The 21193-nt window shown below is 43.5% G+C and overlaps 1 protein-coding gene across 1 annotated transcript in view; it reads left to right on the forward strand.

Moving 5' to 3' along the window:
• Positions 1-21193, forward strand: part of LOC144504902 (WD repeat-containing protein 64-like) — a 139768-nt gene that overhangs the window by 71547 nt on the left and 47028 nt on the right. Inside the window, exons 13-15 of the mRNA XM_078230650.1 lie at positions 1106-1164; positions 7686-7832; positions 15967-16006. Coding sequence (XP_078086776.1) covers positions 1106-1164; positions 7686-7832; positions 15967-16006 — 246 coding nt within the window. The remainder of the gene's footprint in view (positions 1-1105; positions 1165-7685; positions 7833-15966; positions 16007-21193) is intronic.

Consider the following 21193-nt stretch of genomic DNA (forward strand, 5'->3'; position numbering starts at 1 on the left):
AAGTAATAGAGGTGTTCAAAATGATGTTAGCTTTGATGAGATTAGTGAGGGAGAATGTATTTCCACTGGCTGTAGGGTCAGCAGAGGACACAGATGTAAAAATAATTGATCAAAATGCCTAGTAGGAGATGAGGTATTTTTTTTCACTCAGTGAGTGTTATGATCTGGAATGCACTGTCTGAAAGGATGGTGCGTAAGCAGATTCAGTAATAATGTAATAATAACTAGAACTAGGGGGCATAGTCTCAAAATAAGGGGAAGCAGATTTAGGACTGGGTTGGGGAGGAACTTCTTCACACAAAGGGTTGTGAATCTGTGGTATTCCCTGCCCAGTGAAGCAGTTGAGGCTACCTCATTGAATGTTTTTAAAGCAAGGATAGATAAATTTTTGAACAGCAAAGGAATTAAGGGTTATGGTGAGCGGATGGGTAAGTGGAGCTGAGTCCACAAAAAGATCAGCCATGATCTTATTGAATGGCGGAGCAGGCTCGAAGGGCCAGATGGCCTACTCCTGCTCCTCGTTCTTATGTTTAGATAATTGTGCAATGGGTGGGCCACATCTGAGAATGCTTTCAGTGACTGATCACTTTCTGACACTTGGCTCAATTCTTTGAGTGACCTGAGAGAATGGAATAATGTCCTTATAAATTGTGAGGAAATCCATAATGATCCTTTCTCTGCAGGGTTGGGCACCCAAACTGAATTGCCAGCCATCTACATGCTATATGGTGCTACGTAGATATGCTATATCGACAGTCTATACGGTGTTTCTTACATGGCTAAACCTAACTCTTTTTAACCCAGTCTGTCAAATCTGCCGATAATAGACTTGCAAAACTGAGTGCCCAGATCAGTAGTGTACTGGCCATGGAGATATTTTAAAAAAATGTTGTTTCTATATATTTCCATAATTTGTTGTTTCTATTTCATATTTCCAGCATTTGCATTTTTTTCTTTCTTTCTGCACAAAAGGATTAAATTTCTAATGTTGTGCTCCCAACAGTGGCCAGTCATTTTGCTCATCACTTCCTGTGTATTGATTTTAAATGGCTTGTAAATTATTTTATGCATCGTGTTTAACTTTCTAATGTGTATTGTTCGGTAGGCAAAGCTGGAAGTTGGAATATTAGCCATTTTAGCCATTTTAGGTGCGCCACAAATAAGGTAAAGTTCAGATATAAAATTTACTCGGCATAGATATTAAATTTAAGGGCCAAATTCAGACCTTTAATTAGCTTGACGTAGGACTTCTACCCACACTGGGAGGAAGTCTTGATTCCAAGATAAAGTCAAAATACTGCAGATGCTGGAACCTGAAACAGAAACAGAAAATGCTGGAAAATCTCAGCAGGTCTGACAGCATCTGCGGAGAGATAATAGAGCCAATGTTTTGAACCAGGATGACTCTTCGTCAGAGCTTCCACGAGCTATCAGCCAGTCAAATAGCTGGCAACTCGCTTGCCCCAGCACTGCCTCCAAGAACTGGTGACCACTGCTGGTACAACAGCAAGTTTTCTGAAGAAGCGGAACCAGGAGCCTGGGGCAAGCTCAGCCTAGGGTCTTGCAGGGGCAGCTGGGCAGGCTGTGGCAAGGGTGGTGGTGGATTAGTTGCGGACAGGCTAGGGGAGGGGAATTGCAGGGGTGGGAGGAAACCTTGGCGAGTACTTTAATTGGGCACAAGGTACTCTAATAAACCTTCGGAGGTAGAAATCCCTTCACCAAAATCCCTTTATTTACAATTCCAACAGCAGTACACAGACTGCTATCAGTCAGCAGCCTATCTTCAGGAGTCCCAGGGGAACTGACACTCTGGTTAAATACAAGGAAAAGACACCCTGATTGGCCCATTGATTGACTCCTTCATCAAGGACATCTTTTGTTGTCCAACCAAATAAAGGAAATCAAACTAACTCAGGGACAGCTCCAAACCCTAAAAGGAGGGGAACTGCCCGAAACAAAAAAAAACACAAAGTGGAAAGGAAACTTAAAACATCAAATTAAAATGTGATTAAAGGGGTCAATAATACACCCCAGTCCCTGCGGTGCCCAGCGGGCACAGAAGACATCAACTGTGCCCTCAGACACCACATGCTCCCTTTCCAGGGACAGCTGTCCACGAATGTAGCCGCAGTAGAGGGGCAGATGGTCATGTTGGACGACCCCCTCGATCACCCGCTGCCTGGATCTGTAGATGGGCTCATTAATCAGGGAGTTCATATTCCAATAGGCCAACCTTAATGCTCTGATTGAAGCCATTACAGGAACCTAAATAACAATTGGCCTCTAAAGGACCTCAACTGGTCCACAGGCAAGCAGCAAGCAGTGGGAGGCCAAGATATCCAGCCTCACCTTCAATTGGGTAGTAGCTATAGGAATCAATATACCACTGATCCAATGCCATTGTTGATAATCTTGACAATAACTAGTTTGTAGGTATCCCTTTCTGACGTAGCAGAAGTATTTTCACCAAGCATCTCAGGAGATCTGATAGAACACGGCGGAATTCAGATACAAGGGCGGGCATTGAACTTGTGCCTTCTGGTTATTTTGATATTCAAGCACATCAAAACCAACTTCAGGCAAATGATGGCATAGCAGATTGAAGTTTCATGAAATGAGTAAGCAGAGAACCCTGAATAGAATGCATTCAAATCCCTGATAGTCTTATTTTCCCAAAGGATGCCCCAGATGAAGTGAATCTAACAATTCTCGGACAATTTCAAGATATAATCGCTGCAGCATGTAACAATAGTTCATTCAGTCAGAAGGAATTGCAAAACATCTGTGCAGACCTTAATCCTGGGAAGGAGGTAAATTTAATTTTATTGATGTTTTGTCATTTTATTGTACAGATATGTTTCTGGCATTGTCATGTGCATTTTACGTAAACTCAATTTGCAATAATTGAATGGGAATCGTACGCAGTCATTAAACATTCTCAGCGCAGGGCTTCATGTGTTAAGGGTCTTACCTTCTGATTCTATGCATAGTGCCTATGAACAGGATATTAAGAAAATGCAAATTAGCCCTAACCTACTGGATAGAATCTAGTTCATGCCTACAAGGCAGCACTGAATACACTGAAAATGATGCTGACGAGAGGACCTCATGAAATTAATCCTCTTCTGTCACCAGAAAGTGACTGACATGCTGCGCCCTCGAAGACACAAGTCCCCACATCGTAGCCTGGTTAAAAAATAAAAATCCATTGGCCAAGTGGCCTCTTTCTGTGTTACAAACATTCAATGATTCTAAGAGGCAGTGCTCTAATTCTGATGTGGATGAAGGTTGGCTGTTTGGATTCTTTTTTTTAATCCCTTCACGGGATGTGAGCATCGCTGGCTGGGTCCAGCATTTATTGCCCATCCCTAATTGCCCTGGAGTGATTCACCAGGCCACTTCAGAGTCAACCGTATTGCTGTGGATCTGGAGTCATATGCAGGCCAGACCAGCTGAGGATGTCAGATTTCCATCCCTAAAGGATAGTAGTGAACCAGATGGGTCAGCAATCAGCAATGGTTTCATGGTCATCGCTAACCTTTTAATTTTTTGTTGAATTCAATTTTTACTGTCTGATTTGGTGGCATTCAAACCTGGGTCCCCAGAGCACTACCCTGGTTTTCTGGATTACTAGTCCAGTGACAATACCATTGGGCCATCAGCTCCCCAGGCACTGGGCCTATGATAAGTCAGGGGAGGAGGGAGGGATGGATAAGCAGCCTATTTAAATGTGGAATACTGCCTTCCTGATTCCAAATTCAGGTAAGTAATACTTTCTTGATGGCGGACACCAGCCCCCGCCACCTTCCCCCGCCCTTCCCATTCCCCATGACCACTTTGAGGACCACTGGCTTGGGTGGTTCTAGGCCTGCAAAAGCTGATCACTGCAATGCACACAGTACATGTTGCTGCTGTCGGATGTAAATAGGGTCTGAAGCAGGCGCTTGGTCCACCATTAGCATTGGAAATAACCTTCACCTCAAGAGGTACACAGGACAACACAGGGATGTGCTGACACATATGGCAACCAACACATTCCTTGTATGCTCCAGTCACGCGTGATCAGTGATGCAATTGTGTCGGTCGTTCTCTTGTTTTGAGCTCAAAAAATGGGCAGGGCAAATCCCAGTTTCCCTTGTGTTCCGGCTACCTTTTTTAAATTCCTAGGAACAAATCTATTGGCAGCAATTGTGTAATATGTGCTTGTGGATTAATGTCATTTTATCAAGTTACAATAATTTGTTTCACATTATTACAGTGTGATCTGACTGACACAGCATTTAGCGGCATTGATTTTCTAAGCATCAATGAGGACAGTTTGTTAGCAATTGGGTGGCTGAACTTAATCATGGTATGGAATTTAGAATCGACATCTCTCTTGCAAATGTAAGCAAACCAAAGTTTCTTAAGCTGTTGAATATTCAAAGGCTTAACCCAAATTTTACAAACAGAACCTCTGAAGATCTGTGAATTTTTTTCATGAGTTTTGGTACGAGGTAAAATTTGACACTGCGTTAAGAGAAAATATCAAGACATCACTTGCATGGCATAGAGCTTGAAATCACTGTGTAACAGGGTGCAAAGAAACACCACGCCAACCTACTTGTACTGCTGATAGGTTGGCATCCAATGGCTGTGGTTGGCATATCATGGCTATTTTCTGTAAACCTTTTGCCATTTTGTAGCCAGTTTCCCCCTGTCTATGAGAAGGTTAAAAAGGGCAAACTGTACTCTCTGTTCTGTTTGTAATGGTGTGGTGGCCATCGTTATCTTGACTCCGTTCAAGTTCCGGGTAGCCCACTTATACCTGCCACCAGTATTATTTAAAATATTTAAATAGGGGTGCTGTCATCATACAGATAGAGCCCAAATGAAATTTCCAGGCTTTTTGTGGGCAGAGCTCACACAAAAATACTAAGCTTTGAAGGGAACTGACAATGCTTTCGGCGCCCTGTCTAGAGTCATAGAAATTTTACAGCACAGAAAGAGACCACTCAGCCCATCTTGTCTGTGCTGGCCAAAAATAGGCCACAGTAAGAGTTTTAACAACAGCAGGTTAAAGTCCAACAGGTTTATTTGGTAGCAAACACCATTAGCTTTCGGAGCGCTGCTCCTTCGTCAGATCGTCTCCATCTGACGAAGGAGCAGCGCTCCGAAAGCTAATGGTGTTTGCTACCAAATAAACCTGTTGGACTTTAACCTGGTGTTGTTAAAACTCTTACTGTGTTCACCCCAGTCCAACACCGGCATCTCCACATCAAAAATAGGCCACCCAGCCTAATCCCACTTTCCAGCATTTGGACTGTAGCCCTGCAGGTTACAGCACTTCAGGCACATATACAGACACCTTTAAATGAGTTGAGGGTCTCTGCCTCCACTACTCTTTTAGGGTTCCAGAATCCACAACCCTCACCTCGCCTCTAATCTTTCTACCAATCGTTTTAAGTCTACATCCCTAGTCACTGACCTCTCTGCTAAAGTAAATAGGCCCATCCCATCCACTCTATCCTGGCCCCTTCACAAATTTGTAAACCTCACTCAAATCTCCCCTCGGCCTCCACTGTTCCAAGGAGAACAACACCAATAAATTTTTGAAACCCCTCATATACATTTAATAAGCGGGCTGGAAGCATGATTCAGAGGCCTCCCATGATGCTCCTGCCTCCCCCTCCCCCACAACCGGAAGTCCACCAGTTGGGCTTTGGTGCTGGTCCTGACAAGTGTGGACTTAGCGCCTTGTACCCCAAAGGGGGGGGGGGGGCAAGGAGGTAGGTGGTATGCCCATGTGCCCCTTTGACACTACCAGCCTGCAGAGGAAGGCCCTCACTCAAAGCCCACTAGGACATCCCTCAGGGTCCCCATCAGGATCCTCAGTGCCAACCTTGTGCTGCTCCTTGGCACCCTGGCAGTGACACCCTAACCTGGTACACTGAGAGAGGGTGTAGGGGGGTAAGTGGTGTGCCCATGCACCACTGCCAGGCTGCAGAGGGAAGATCTCCCAAAGAACCTGGATATTGGGTGGGCTCGGGCTCAGGGAATAGGGTTGACCTCAGGACATTCCCCCGGGGTCTACTAGTTACACTTGTCCTTGTTGCCCTGGGAAAAGTGTTGTTCAGTTTCGGGATGGTGAATTCTGACACCTTTCTGGGGTAAGGAAGTCATTGTTGCCTTTGTTGTCTGAGACCTTTGAAGTGTCCTGGTCACTTTGGCATCCATGACCCTTGGACATCTGGAAGCCTTCAAAATCACCGCAGCACTCCATTCCACACTTGGGATTGGCCAGGTGTTCAAAGCGCTCTTTAAAGTGCTCATATAGAAATGACCTGTTAGGAGAAACCCTTGTTTTTCTCACAACCCACAGCTGCTGTGAACCCTCTCTGAAGTGCTTTAAAGGTCAATTTTCCTTGGGAATACCCTTTTAACATTGGAAGGTCAGCATATAGTGTCTGTCCCTGCTGAAGTTGTTTGATTGACAGGTATGGATTACTTACCCACTCGCAAAAAGCCTTGTTTATTTTTCTTTCCCTTCATGCTTGAATGCATCTCGAGTGCTTTTTAAACATTAGAATCATAGAATCATAGAATCCCTACAGTACAGAAGGAGACCATTCAGCCCATCAAGTCTGAACCGACCACAATCCCACACAGGCCCTATTCCTGTAAACCTACACATTTACCCTACTAATCCTCCTGACACTAGGGTCATTTTAGGATGGCCAATCAACCTAACCCACACACATTTGGGCTGTGGGAGGAAACCGGAGCACCCAGAGGAAACCCACACAGACAGGGGGAGAATGTGCAAACTCCAGACAGACAGTGACTCAAGGCCAGAATTGAAATGGGTCCCTGGCACTGTGGGGCAGCAGTGCTAACCACTGTGCCACCGTGTTGCCCCTGTGGGGGCAATCTTGAGCCTGTGTTCGCTGTCCATGCAAATGCTGATGGGGATTCAAGGTTTGGAATTTTGCAGATCTCATTGAATGGATTTTAATATCATTAACCCGCCTCCTCGCCATATATTGATGCCCCCCCCCACTCTATACCCAGATGTGAACCTGTCATTGGGGTTTCCCCAGGTGTGCAAAGGTGATTATACCCCATGGGAAAGAAGGAAATGGACAGGCAGTGTCCTGGCAATGCCCGTTGGCACTGTCCCTTGGCACAGGTTGGCCCTGTCAGGTTGGCACCATGGCCATGCCAACTGACAGGGGCCAGTGGGGGGAGGGACCCAATGGGGGGGTTAATGGGGGAGGGAGGGGGGCAGGGGGGGGGCCTAAAACCACACCCAAAAGATGGATCTGAAACTCTCCCAGTTTCAGGCCTGCCCAGAACGTAGACAAAAAATGGCCCTTAGTCTTTGATTAACAAGTTGCATATTGTACGCCTCTGCCGGTGCTCCCTGGGCCCGCGGGGGTAGCCATGCCCATTGTGAGGGTGTGAGGTGCGGGGGGTGGGGGGTGTTGCTGTCTGTCAATGTGAAGATCAGAGTGCTCTTCAAAAATGGGGTCCTGATCTCTCTAAAGGTGGGTGAATCCCACCTGGCAGATGCTGCGAACAACAACGGGGAAATGCTCTGGGTTTCCCCGCTGGCAGAAGCAAATGGGAGAATCGCGCCCTTGGTTTCTGCCGTGAGGAAGATTTTATGCTCTGACTTACCAATAATTACTTCCATTGAATTCCAGATTCAACAAAGATCCACTTTTAGAACCTTCAGTTGATGTTGGAGAGCAGAATTTTCTGCAGGATGTAAAACCAGCCAAGGTTGAAATTGTCAAATTTATACCGCTCAGAACTAAGAGGACTGAGATAGAAATTACTGGGATTACTGAGTAAATATGCCAATTATTTCAAAATACCGTTTGATTCTTGTTGCTTGTATCGTGTAAAGTGCTTGAACGTAAATGGAAGGGATTTCAAATTGGTTGCTGATATGTTATGTACTGAAATTGCTGTCCTTTGATGGGATTCCACCCTTTTTGTCTTGAGGCTATTGGTATCTATGTAAGAGTGAGCTGGAAGTATGGGATGGCACCCTTTGTTTGCACCTCCCTTTCTTTCAATTGAATTGTTTCAATAAGTTTCAATGAAAACACGCAAACACATGAATGTCTTTTTATCAAAAAATAATTCGGAGTGTGAGAAGCTGCGGGAAAGAAAGCCATTAAGAAACAAAATTTAAGGTGAGAAGGGAAAGATTTAAAAGGCACCTGAGGGGCAATCTCGTCACGCAGAGGATGGTGCGTATAGGGTCATAGATGTTTACAGCATGGAAACAGGCCTTTCGGCCCAACTTGTCCATGCCGCCCTTTTCTTTTAACCACTAAGCTAGTCCCAATTGCCCGCGTTTGGCCCATATCCCTCTATACCCATCTTACCCATGTAACTGTCTGAATGCTTTTTAAAAGATAAAATTGTATCCGCCTCTACCACTATCTCTGGCAGCTTGTTCCAGACACTCACCACCCTCTGTGTGAAAAATTGCCCCTCTGGACCCTTTTGTATCTCTCCCCTCTCACCTTAAACCTATGCCCTCCAGTTTTAGACTCCCCTACCTTTGGGAAAAGATGTTGACTATCTAGCTGATCTATGCCCCTCATTATTTTATAGACCTCGATAAGTTCATCCCTAAGTCTCCTACGCTCCAGGGAAAAGAGTCCCAGTCTATCCAGCCTCTCTTTATAACTCAAACCATCAAGCCCCATTAGCATCCTAGTAAATCTTTTCTGCACTCTTTCTAGTTTAATAATATCCTTTCTATAATAGGGTGACCAGAATTACACATAGTATTCCAAGTGTGGCCTTACCAATGTCTTGTACAACTTCAACAAGACGTTCCAACTCCTGTATTCAATGTTCTGACCGATGAAACCAAGCATGCTGAATGCCTTCTTCATCACCCTGTCCACCTGTGACTCTACTTCCAATGAGCTGTGAACATGTGCCCCTAGATCTCTTTGTTCTATAACTCTCTCCAATGCCCTATCATTAACTAAGTAAGTCCTGCCCTGGTTTGATCTACCAAATGAATACCTCACATTTATTTAAATTCAACTCCATCTGCCATTCATCAGCCCACTGGCCCAATTATCAAGGTCCCGTTGCAATCTGAGATAACCTTCTTCACTGTCCACTATGCTACCAATCTTGGTGTCATCTGCAAACTTACTAACCATACCTACTAAATTCTCATCCAAATCATTAATATAAATGACAAATAACAGTGGACCCAACACCAATCCCTGAGACGCACCGCTAATCACAGGCCTCCAGTTGGAAAAACAACCCTCTACAACCACCCTCTGTCTTCTGTCATCAAATTAATTTTGTATCCATTTGGCTACCTCACCCTGGATCCTGTGAGATTTAACCTCATGCAACAACCTACCATGTGGTACCTTGTCAAAGGCCTTGCTAAAGTCCATGTAGACAATATCAACTGCACTGCCCTCATCTACCTTCTTGGTCACCCCTTCAAAAAACTCAAATTTGTTTCAAATTTGTGAGCCATGATTTTCCACTCAAACGCCGTGCTGACTGTCCCTAATTAGTCCTTGCCTCTCTAAATGCTTGTAGATCCTATCTCTCAGAATACCTTCTAACAACTTACCCACTATAGATGTGAGACTCACCGGCCTGTAGTTCCCAGGCTTTTCCTTGCAGCCCTTCTTAAACAAAAGCATTTTTGTTTCAAAATGACAACTTTTGTCACTCTCCAATCTTCAGGCACCTACCTGTGGCTGTCGATGATTCAAATATTTCTGCTAAGGGACCCGCAATTTCCTCCTTAGCCTCCTACAACATCCTGGGATGCACTTCATCAGGTCCCAGGAAAATATTTACTTTGATGCGCTTGAAGACTTCCAGCACCCCCTTCCCTGTAATATGTGCACTGCTCAAGACATCACTATTTATTTCCCCAAGTTCCCTAACATCCATGCCTTTTTCAACAGTAAACACCGATGAGAAATATTAATTTAGGATCTCACCCATCTCTGGTGGATCCACACATAGATGACCTTGTTGATCCTTAAGAGGCCCTACTCTTTCCGTAGTTACTCTTTTGGGCTTTATGTATTTGTAGAAGTTCTTTGGATTCTCCTTTGCCCTATCTGCCAAAGCAATCTTGAGTCTTCTTTTTGCCCTCCTGATTTCTATCTTAACTCTACTCCTACACCTTCTATACTCTTCAAAGGATCCCAGTTGACAATGCATGGGATCATATATCCTGAGTCACCCAGGGTTCCCTACTTCCTCCAGCCTTGCCCTTCACTCTAAGATGAATGTGCTTACCCTGAACCCTGGTTAACACACTCTTGAAAGCCTCCCACTTACCAGCCGTCCCTTTGCCTGCCAACAGACTCCCCCAATCAACTTTTGAAAATTGCTGTCTAATACCATTAACATTGGCCTTGCCCCAATTTAGAATTTTAACCTTTCGCTCAGACCTATCATTCTCCATAGTTATCTTAAAACTAATGGAATTATGGTCACTGGTCCCAAAGTGATCCCTCACTGATACTTCTGTCACCTGCCGTTCCTTATTTCCTAAGAAGAGGTCCAGTTTTGCCCCCTCTTTTGTTGGACCATCCACATACTGCTTAAGAACTTCCTCCTGAATACACTCAACAAATTTCTCTCCATCCAAGCCTCTAATACTATGGCTGTCCCAGTCAATGTTTGGTATGTTAAAATCCCCTACTATTACCACCCTATTTTTCTTGGAGCTATCTGTAATCTCCTTACAGATTTGCTCCTCAATTTCCCGCTGACTATTAGGAGGCCTATAGTACACTCCTATCAAAGTGATTTCCCCCTTCTTATTTCTCAGTTCTATTCATATAGACTCAGTGGGCGGATCCTCAGAAATATCCCCTCAGTACCACCGTGAGGTTTTGCCTAATCAAAGGTACAACTTTTCCTCCTCTCTTACCCCCTCTTCTATCTTTCCTACAGTGTATGGAATGAGCTGTCAGAGAAAGTGGTTGAGGCAGGTACAATAGCTACATTTAAAAAGCACTTGTATAAGCACATGGATGGGAAAGGATTAGAGGGAAATGGACTGAACGCAGGCAACTGGGACTAGCTGGGAGGGCACCATTGTTGGTATGGATCGGTTGTGCTGAAGGGCCTGTTTCTGTGCTGTATTGCTCTATGACTCTATGGGGGCAATTTTACCAAAAATATTCTAAGTCTGGGACAGGCGGGAAACCGGGAGAATTTCTCACCCATTTTTTTGGGCAAGTTCAAATCCAGACTTTTATGCACTTAGTGTATGAAAAAAATGGCCTAAACCATTCCTCGCCTGTAGGGAAGAGGGTGGTGCTTAAATCACCAGGCAGCCTGCTATAGCAACAGGGGGGCACTATTGTGCATGGGCAGACCTCTGTGGCTGCACATGCGCAATGGCAACCAGCAGAGGCCTGACAGGTCTGAGAGAGAGACCAGCTGCAACCAGCCTTGACCCAGCTCACCTCCCAGCAATCACAGGGGGCCGTGGCCGATCACGAGCCCCATGCCACCCGGAAATATCGCCCCTGTCCCCGCCCCTGCCACCACCCAGACTGATCGCCTCCTCCCTCCTCCATCAATAGCATACAGAGTGGTAACAGGCCTCCTCTCCCTCTTCCACCTATCGCCTGCAGAGTGGCAGCGGGGACCCCTCCCAATCAGCCCACCCCCTTCAGGCCCTGTCCCATTCAGGCCCCATCTCCCATAGGCCCCTCCCCCTGCACTGCCAGGTCGGCAGTGCCAAGGTGCCGAATAGGGAGTGCCAGGGTGCCAGGCTGACACTGCCAGGCTGACACTGCCCAAGGGGCACCCCCACCCTTGCCTCGACCTCCTCATGGCACCTCAATGGCCTCCGGTTCTATCAGCGAGGCCATCACAACTGGTCCCCATGCGTGGGGACTAGACATGATCCTTGCCAGAAAGAATCACTCCCAGCAAGGCCACAAAGGCGAGTGAGCCCGGACGATTGTGTCCCGAGCTGGACAATTAGAGTTAAATGAGGTTTTAAATATACTTAAATAATTTATTCAGTCTCTCACCGGAAATGGGTGAGGCTGAATGTGCCGGATATCAGGTGCTGGTAAGATTGCGAGAGGTGAGAAATGAGACGTGAACCTGATTTCTTGGCTCTTGTGTGATCTTACCGGCTTTCCCCGCCTATCATAGTGTGAGATGATATAATAGCTGAGATTATTAGATAAGAGTACAGCTCATACCCAAATGTAATAGACACCGCAAGATGCCATTTCCTTTGGGTTTTCTGATGTAGTTCATTGACGTAATTATGGCCTGAATTGTATGCCCCTCCAGCGGCAGGCTGGCAGGCAGGCCCCCATCGCTGCTGCCCCCCACAGATACTCAACACCAGTCATTCGAATGGCTGCCAACTCTTGCAGGTGGGGCTGCTTCCCCAGTGGGAGCAGAATCTCCACCTCAAGCCAATTAAAGTAATATTCAGCCCAGCAGTTGATGTCACGATTTATGTCGTTGCCAAGCACGTTTAATGGGAGTTTGCATTCAGGTAAGGGGGGAACTTGCCTGTCAGATGATTATGTGGCGTGCTGTGCAAAATCAGCAGGTGGCGGCTAAAGAAAGCGCTAGAATATTTGAATAATGAGAGACACACAGGACCCTAATTAGGTTATTCCGGATGTGTGCTTCTGCTGCGAGTGCATCTATTTTATACAATATAATGGGCAGTGCACCTACCACTTGAAGTGCCTGTGCACTTCCTACCTGTAACATTAGGAACTTAATGGGCACTGCATAGCCTATTTTCATGATGAGTGTTTCTCAAATCAGCTTTACAACCCTTGCCTTGCAACTGGCTGTGATGTTGCCTCACTTTTTTTGTGTCCTGCCTCATTTACCTGAATGGCTTTAGCCTTTCCTTTATGCTCAGGTGATTATCACCAAGAATTTGTATAGAGCAAACTAGTCCAGTGCACAGAAAGCTATTAAAACTCTGAAAAAGTTATAGAAGTTTGTTACATAGAGCTTTCTGATCTTTCAAAGTGCCTCACGGTCCTGGTGATACATACTGTGAAGAGAAGTTCTGGCATCTAATCCTAGCCCTAAAGTCCTTGGCAGCATTGAAACCATGATCAGACAGAACAAGGCTCGCCCGTTGCACTCAGGGTGTGCTGACACCTGTGATGGTAGTTTGCCTAAGCTAGGGTAGACTAAAGGATCAGGGTAGGCAATGAGATTAAACCGAGGCTTTACCCGGTGCAATTTTTCAAAGCCATCTCGGCCTTTTGGCTAAGATGAAGCTCAGATCAAGCCCGGGAGGGGGTGCAATGCCTCATCCTGTCAGCTTGGATTTTGTTTGTCCCTCACGTGGGGACCGTTAATTCAATTTGAATTGGTTTTTTTTGGTTGGAATAAAAGTACCGAAAGGTACCAATTTTAAAAAGTCCTTAGTCAAAACTTCACAAAATATTGGGATCTTCGAACACCTATCATTTCCCAATAGAAATTCCATGCCTATGTAGCCTATCCCCGTCAAGATTCAACCCCAGTTTAACCTGAATATATTAACATCATAATGTTGCACTTCTTATAATCTTACTAATGTTCATGTTTTGATTTGTTGATACTTTTTAGTTCTGAATTCCCATTAGTCTGGCCTTGTTGCAAACTCTGAAGAACTGGATCAGCAAATGATTAAAAACCCTCAAGTCACAAACATGATTTAAAGTAGGATTCTCGTGGTTGTCTGCCCAGCTTTATGTTCTAATTGCTTTTCCCACAGGCCAAACACTGAATTTCAATCACGGGCTTCAAGTACTATTTTAAACAAAGTGTCAAAGCTCAGCTTACTGTTTAAGGTAGGCCTTTATGTCAATCGTTTTATTTGTAGTTCTGCAAAGATTACAGTTTACTTTGTAAATGAGTTTGGGAGAGGTTTTCCTGACTGAATTTACACAAAATCTACTCGAGTAAGTCTTTTCATCTCATGTCCACACCTTCACCTCCAGAGTCCCCCCAAGAATCTATTTTTGGTACCATCTTTTACACATCAACAGGCTGTCTCTTGCTGATATCATCCACATGGGGCCAGTTTTCCAATGTGGGTAGAGGAGACACAGATCTACATTTGCACCATCTCCCTCAACCCCTCCATCACTTCCACAATGTTTTCTGACATCTGGTTGTGCATCAGCCATAACTTGGTCAAAAAATCATCTGTTTGGCCCAGTGGTTATCCCCAGGCTTCCACCTTCATATACACTTCACTTATCTCTGCCCCTATCTTGGCCCATTTGCTGCTGAGACCTTCACTATTGCTTTGTCACTGACAGACTCCTGCCAAAAATAGACAATAAGAAACACAGACACAGTGAGAAGTGCAGGCTTGTGAAGTAAAAACTTCTAACACTAAGATCCATCATCAAACCTGCTGACATTGATGATACGGTTCTGGAGCACAATGATCCTTTATCTAGACTTGGCTGTGGCTGAACAGCAATCCCCCCTGACTCCTCTTCCTATCTTTCTCTGTAAAATTGATCCCAGTGCTGAACACAAAGCCATCATTTCTTGTAATTACATTTCTCCAATAGATTTACTTACCATTACCTCCCTGACAATCAGTATTCCCAAGCCCCGAGTTGCTCAGTTTTCTTATTCACTGTGCCAAGCAAATGAAACCATCTGTGATCTGCATGACGGAACTGTACGTTGCAGATTGTGAGATTTCACATTTATCTTCTGCTATTGCATGGAAGGATCTCGGAACATTAGGATGCAGTGTAGTGACGACCATGACATACACTAGGTCCTATCCTAGAAGTTACCCTAGCTATGACTGTAACACGACATTCTGCACTCTCTCGTTTCCTTCTCTATGAACGGTATGCTCTGTCTGTATAGCGCGCAAGAAACAATACTTTGCACTGTATGTTAATACATGTGACAATAATAAATCAAATCAAATCAAATCAAAGAGTTGCTTGTTCTTTTTAAATTGGATCTTGGATGATGTTTGGAATTATCTCCTGAATGTACACTTAAGCTGGAGTCAATAACACTGGCACAACAGGCCAAAAATAATGATACGGCATATATGACAATATGATCTACCACAGATTAGGAATGAACTGAAAGAGAAAATGCTAGAAAATCTCAGCAGGTCTGGCAGCATCTGTAAGGGGAGAAAAGAGCTGACGTTTCGAGTCCAGATGACGATTTGTCAAAGCGTATCAGCTTTGACAAAGGGTAACCTGGATTCGAAACATCAGCATTAAACGTCTTGCATAAAGTTGATCTTTCTCTACACCCTAACTATGAGTGTAACACTACATCCTGCACTCTCTCATTTCCTTCTCTATGAACGGTATGTTTTGTCTGTATAGAGCGCAAGAAACAAAACTTTTCACTGTTTGTTCATACATGTGACAATAATAAATCAAATCAAATCAAATCAAATCAAGCTCTTTTCTCTCCTTACAGATACGGCCAGACCGGCTGAGATTTTCCAGCGTTTTCTCTTTTGGTTTCAGATTCCAGCATCCGCAGTAATTTGCTTTTATTAGGAATGAACTGATCTTATTTAGCAACTCATCAGCTACCTGAACTTACTAATGAATGTACCTTGACTAAACTCTCTGTATAATTTATCTGAATTGTAAATATCTCTGGCTTATCAATGCAATGTACTCATAATTTCAAATATCAACAAACTATGCTAATCATCCAATTCAACCAATGATGAACTTGAATGCTTAAAATGGATTAGGAACTTCTACATTGCTTTTCAAAAAGAAGAATTATTTTAATAATTTGACAAAGGTATTTCTGGTAATATCTTAGTAAATACAGATTAAATATCGCCCAATGCTAATATTCAAGTCATTGGTTATTTAGCTTGGGTACCGATATAAATCATTAAATCATTTGGATTATTAAAGTGCTAGAACAGTCAACATTCTAACTTTTTTTTACTTTGTGCAGTTCACTGACAGTTATGCAGCTTCTGAATACAGTCAATCAGGTAAGTATTATTGGAGTAAAACAGAAATCGCTGGATAAACTCAGCAGGTCTGGCAGCATCTGTGGAGAGAAACAGAGTTAATTGCTGGAATTTTACCACCTCGCAGGATGGAATTCTCCGTTGGCCTTGGGCGGGATTTTACAACCTCGCTTGGGCGAGGCTCGTAAAATCCCGCCCAATGTTTTGGATCTAAATGATCCTTCTACAGATTATTGGAGGGTCTGTTTATTTGTTAAGGCTCTAAAACTTCTTAATGATTCAGTCCAAATAGTTTGAATCCAAGTCACCGAATATCTATTGAAATGAAACATTTATTTAAACCTTGTTACACAGGTGGCACGATGGCACAGTGGTTAGCACTGCTGCCTCATAGTGCCAGGGACCCGGGTTCGATTCCCGGCTTGGGCCACTGTCTGTGGAGAGTTTGCACATTCTCCCTGTGCCTGCGTGGGTTTCCTCCAGGTGCTCCGGTTTCCTCCCACAGTCTAAAGATGGGCGGGTTAGATGCATTGGCCATGCCAAATTCTCCCTCAGTGTACCCGAACAGGCACCGGGGTGTGGCGACTGGGGGATTTTCACAGTTACTTCATTGCAGTGTTAATGTAAGCCTACTTGTGACACTAATCAATAAACTACTTTTAAATCTATTACATAAAACTGTGAAGACTTTACAGCACAGAAACAGACCATTTGACCAACTGGTCTGTGTTGGCAACATGCTCCCAACCTCACTGAATCCTGGCAACATATTATTCTATTCCTTTTTCCTTTGTATATTCATCCAGCTTTGCCTTAAATGCCTTTGCCTTAAATGCCTTATTTACCTCAACTACTCCTTGTGGTAACTCGTTTCACATTCTAACTACTCTGTGGTTAAAAAGGTTTCAACTGAATTATTTGCTGGATTCATTAGTGGCTATTTTATATTAATGACCTTAAGTTTTGTATTCCTCCACAAATGAAAATACCATCTCTATCTCTATCCTATCAAACTCCTTAACAATTTTAAAGATCTCTAATAAATGGTGCCTCAGAGAAAAGAGGCCAATTCTGTCCTGGGTGAGCTTAAACCCTCTATTTTGTAGCTTCTCCAGTATATCCTTTTGAATAATATGGAGACCAGTTGTAAAATACAACTTGGACCCTTTTGCAACTTCAGAAACACAACCTCGCCTCAGAACTCCATTGCCACCTTATCTTTGACTCTGAGTGATGGGAACAGGGCTGGGTTAGGTTTTGTGAGCTGCACTGGAATGTGAGAGGATTGTGAGTGCAGAGAGGTCTGGTTAGAATGTCCACCTTGGTTCTTGGACAGAGCAGCCCAGTTCCCAACATTGGCTCACCCCTCACTTCTTCCCACAGCCTGATCTCCCTCCATGTTCCCTCATTCTCCCCAAGCCCCTTCAATGCCTGCTCATACTCCCAGGCCCTTTCCGTATTCCCTCATTTTCCCATCTCTCCTCATATTCCACTTTATCCCCTCTATGCCTCTTTTTCCTCCCAATCCCACCCTCATGCTTCCTATACTGTACCTACTCTATGTCTCCTCATATTGCTCATTCCCTATGTGTCTTCATAGTCCTGCTGCACCCTCCATTCTCCCCGTGTATCCCCTGTAGCCACGCACCCATTACCCCCATAATGGGAATACCTCAGGATCCCTTTGAAATTGTCATTTAAAACTAAACTTCTGACAATCTAATAGAGCTGTTGTTCAAACACACTTCATAATTTTTTAAAAGTCATTCATAAAACCAATTATAAGAAAATTCCTCTCCTCAAGTGCTCAATCTGGAGTAAAAAGAAACACTTTCACTTACCACATTAAAGGCATATAATTATTTAAATCAAGTGTGAACACAGCCTCATGCTGAGACAAGTGATGTAACAGCTCTTGAAACTCAGCCAAACATTTATAATTGGCTCCGCTGTCAAAACAAACCAAGGGATATGTAAACAAAGGAGTCAATTAAAATTGCAAACCGGTTGCCCATTTTTCCTAAACCACATCAGATGTCCTGTCAATCAAGGCAATGCAGGAACAGGTAGTTGCTTTTTGTTTTCCTTTAGTGATTTCATTTGATTTGATTTATTATTGTCACATGTATTAGCATACAGTGAAAAGTATTGTTTCTTGCGCGCAATACAGACAAAGCATACTGTTCATAGAGAAGGAAACAAGAGAGTGCAGAATGTAGTGTTACAGTCATAGCTAGGGTATCGAGAAAGATCAATTTAGTGCGAGGTGGGTGATAGCTGCTGAAGCTATGTTTCAATGTAAAAGGACGCTGAGCCTTTAACCCACTTCAAATCATTACACTACAGACCCCAAACTGTGATCTTATCAGTTTTGAATACATAAGAACATTTCTCCCAATAAGAAAAGTATTTTAATGCATCTGAAACTCAAATGATGCTGGCCAATATAATAGTCAACTTACCTTTTCAGTACAGAGCCCTATGATGAATCACTGGAGTTAAATCACATCTACATTACAATCCAACATCTAATAAGAGCAAAGAACAAAGAAAATTACAGCACAGGAACAGGCCCTTCGGCCCTCCAAGCCTGCACCGACCATGCTGCCTTACTGAACTAAAACTCCCCACCCTTCCGGGGACGGTATCCCTCTATTCCCATCCTATTCATGTATTTGTCAAGATGCCCCTTAAATGTCACTATCGTATCCGCTTCCACTATCTCCCCCGGCAGCGAGTTCCAGGCACCCACCATCCTCTGTATAAAAAACTTGCCTCATACATCTCCTTTAAACCTTGCCTTTCGCACCTTAAATCTATGTCCCCTAGTAATCGACTCTTCCACCCTGGGAAAAAGCTTCTGACCATCCACTCTGCCCATGCCCCTCATAATCTTGTAGACTTCTATCAGGTCGTCCCTCAACCTCCATCGTTCCAGTGAGAACAAACCAAGTTTTTCCAATCTCTCCTCATAGCCAATGCCCTCCATACCAGACAACATCCTGGTAAATCTTTTCTGTACCCTCTCCAAAGCCTCCACATCCTTCTGGTAATATAACGACCAGAATTGAACACTATATTCCAAGTGCAGTCTAATTAAGGTTCTATAAAGCTGCAACATGACTTGCCAATTTTTAAACTCAATGCCCTGGCCAATGAAGGGAAGCATGCTGTATGCCTTCTTGACTACCTTCTACACCTGCATTGCCACTTACAGTGACCTGTGTACCTGTACACCCAGATCCCTCTGCCTATCAATGCTCTTAAAGGTTCTGCCATTTACTGTATAGTGATATTTGAAGTTGTCAAAATGTTTAACATCCACCTGTCAGAATGTTCCTAACTCCTTAGCAGGCATGACCCAGTGGTCATGAACTCACCAATGAGGTAAAGTCTTTTAGGGCTTCCAAAACCCAAACCAGCAAACAAAATAGTGGGGCGAGAAGAGGACAAAATTCAAATTTTTCTATGCAGCTCTCAATGATGATCCTGACCTCAGGAGAGATGTGGCGTCATCATGACCCAAGGCTTTCCTGACCACAAACAGGCCACACAAAAATAGTGCGGCGTTGGGAAGGTCTGGCCAAGAAGTGTGCACAGAACTCTAAGCAGAGTTAATCCAAGACTTGCATTGGGTTTAACAAACCTTGTGTGTTTTTATTCTTTAAAAATGAGCCCCGGTACTTCCCTGGCTTTTTTATAAGCTTATTAAGTTTGTGAATTTTGTATTTCAGTGCTCCTAAATCCCTTTGATTCTCTTCCAATTTATACTCTAATTTTCTGAACAGTATATGCTTCCTTCCCAAACGTACTACCTCATACTAATCTATATTGAAACTAATTGCATGTTCAATTCTGACAGTTTATTAATGTTCTTTTATTTTCCTCAGTATTTACTACAGCCCCCAATTCGTTGTAGTCCATAATTTTTGAAGTTCTACTTCCAAGTTCTAAGTCCTCATCATGTGTGTAACTTGTGAACATCACTGGTCCCAATCCAAGTGATTAATTAGATTGGGAAGATTAAGATTAGTCCCTAATCCTTACTCTCTGTTTTCTAAGTCTATAGACAGTTTGTTTCCCATTTTGCTGTATGTCCCCTGACTCCACTAGATCTAACCTTAATTGCAAGTCTACACTGCATGACCTTATTCAGGACCTTTTGAAATTAAAATTATATTACATCTGTTGCATTATCCTTGTTTATTCTTTCTGTTACTTCACGGTGTTCAGTATGAGCCTCACAGAGTCCCTTACGAAGGGAATAGAAAAGATAGAAGCAGGGAGGTTGTTTCCACTGGCGGGTGAAACTAGAACTAGGCGGCATAGCCTCAAAATAACGGGGAGCAGATTTAGGACTGAATTGGGGATGAACTTCTTCACCCAAAGGGTTGTGAATCTGTGGAATTCCCTGCCCAGTAAAGCAGTGGAGGCTACCTCATTGAATGTTTTTAAGGCAAAGATAGATAGATTTTTGAACAGTAAAGGAATTAAGAGTTATGGTGAGTGGGCAGGTAAGTGGAGCTGAGTCCACGAAAGGATCAGCCACGACCTTGTTGAATGGTGGAGCAGGCTCAAGGGGCCAGATGGCCTACTCCTTCTCCTAGTTCTTATGTTCTTGGCAAGGTTGGTCACGTGAACTTCCCGCCATTGTTCTATCCCTTTGTTTGTCAATCTTATTTTTTCAGATTCCATTTTCATCCATCCTCTCCTTTTAAAAACTGTTGTTTTTTTCCCAATCTATTCCATCGGTCCTCGTCTTGCTTGTATCCTGCTTCTTCTTTACCTTCAATCTTGTGATGTGATTGATATAGCCCAGATGTTCCCCTATCCTTCATTTTCTCATTTGTTCAGGTTCATTTCTCATCTCCAGCAGTTTTCATTCTCACTTGGCGCCTTACATACCAGTGAAGAAAGAGGTCCATTCACTATCCAGATGACCCACATTCACATTCACTCTTCTTTCAAACAATTTTACACCATTCCTTAACATTTTATTAATAAAAGAATGACAGGAACAAGGTTCATTAAAATAATACATTTCATACCCTTCAGACCATTGAACAAATGGCAAATTTAGCAAACAATTCAAATTTTCGATGGGAAAGTGTTAAAGTAGATCAAGAAATAATAGATCCAACACCTCTGAAGATATAATGGGCAAATGAAGAGAATTATTAAAAATAAATGAGAATATTAAAATTAATT

This window comes from Mustelus asterias, chromosome 15 (assembly GCF_964213995.1).
Source record: "Mustelus asterias chromosome 15, sMusAst1.hap1.1, whole genome shotgun sequence".
Taxonomy (NCBI): Eukaryota; Metazoa; Chordata; class Chondrichthyes; order Carcharhiniformes; family Triakidae; genus Mustelus; species Mustelus asterias.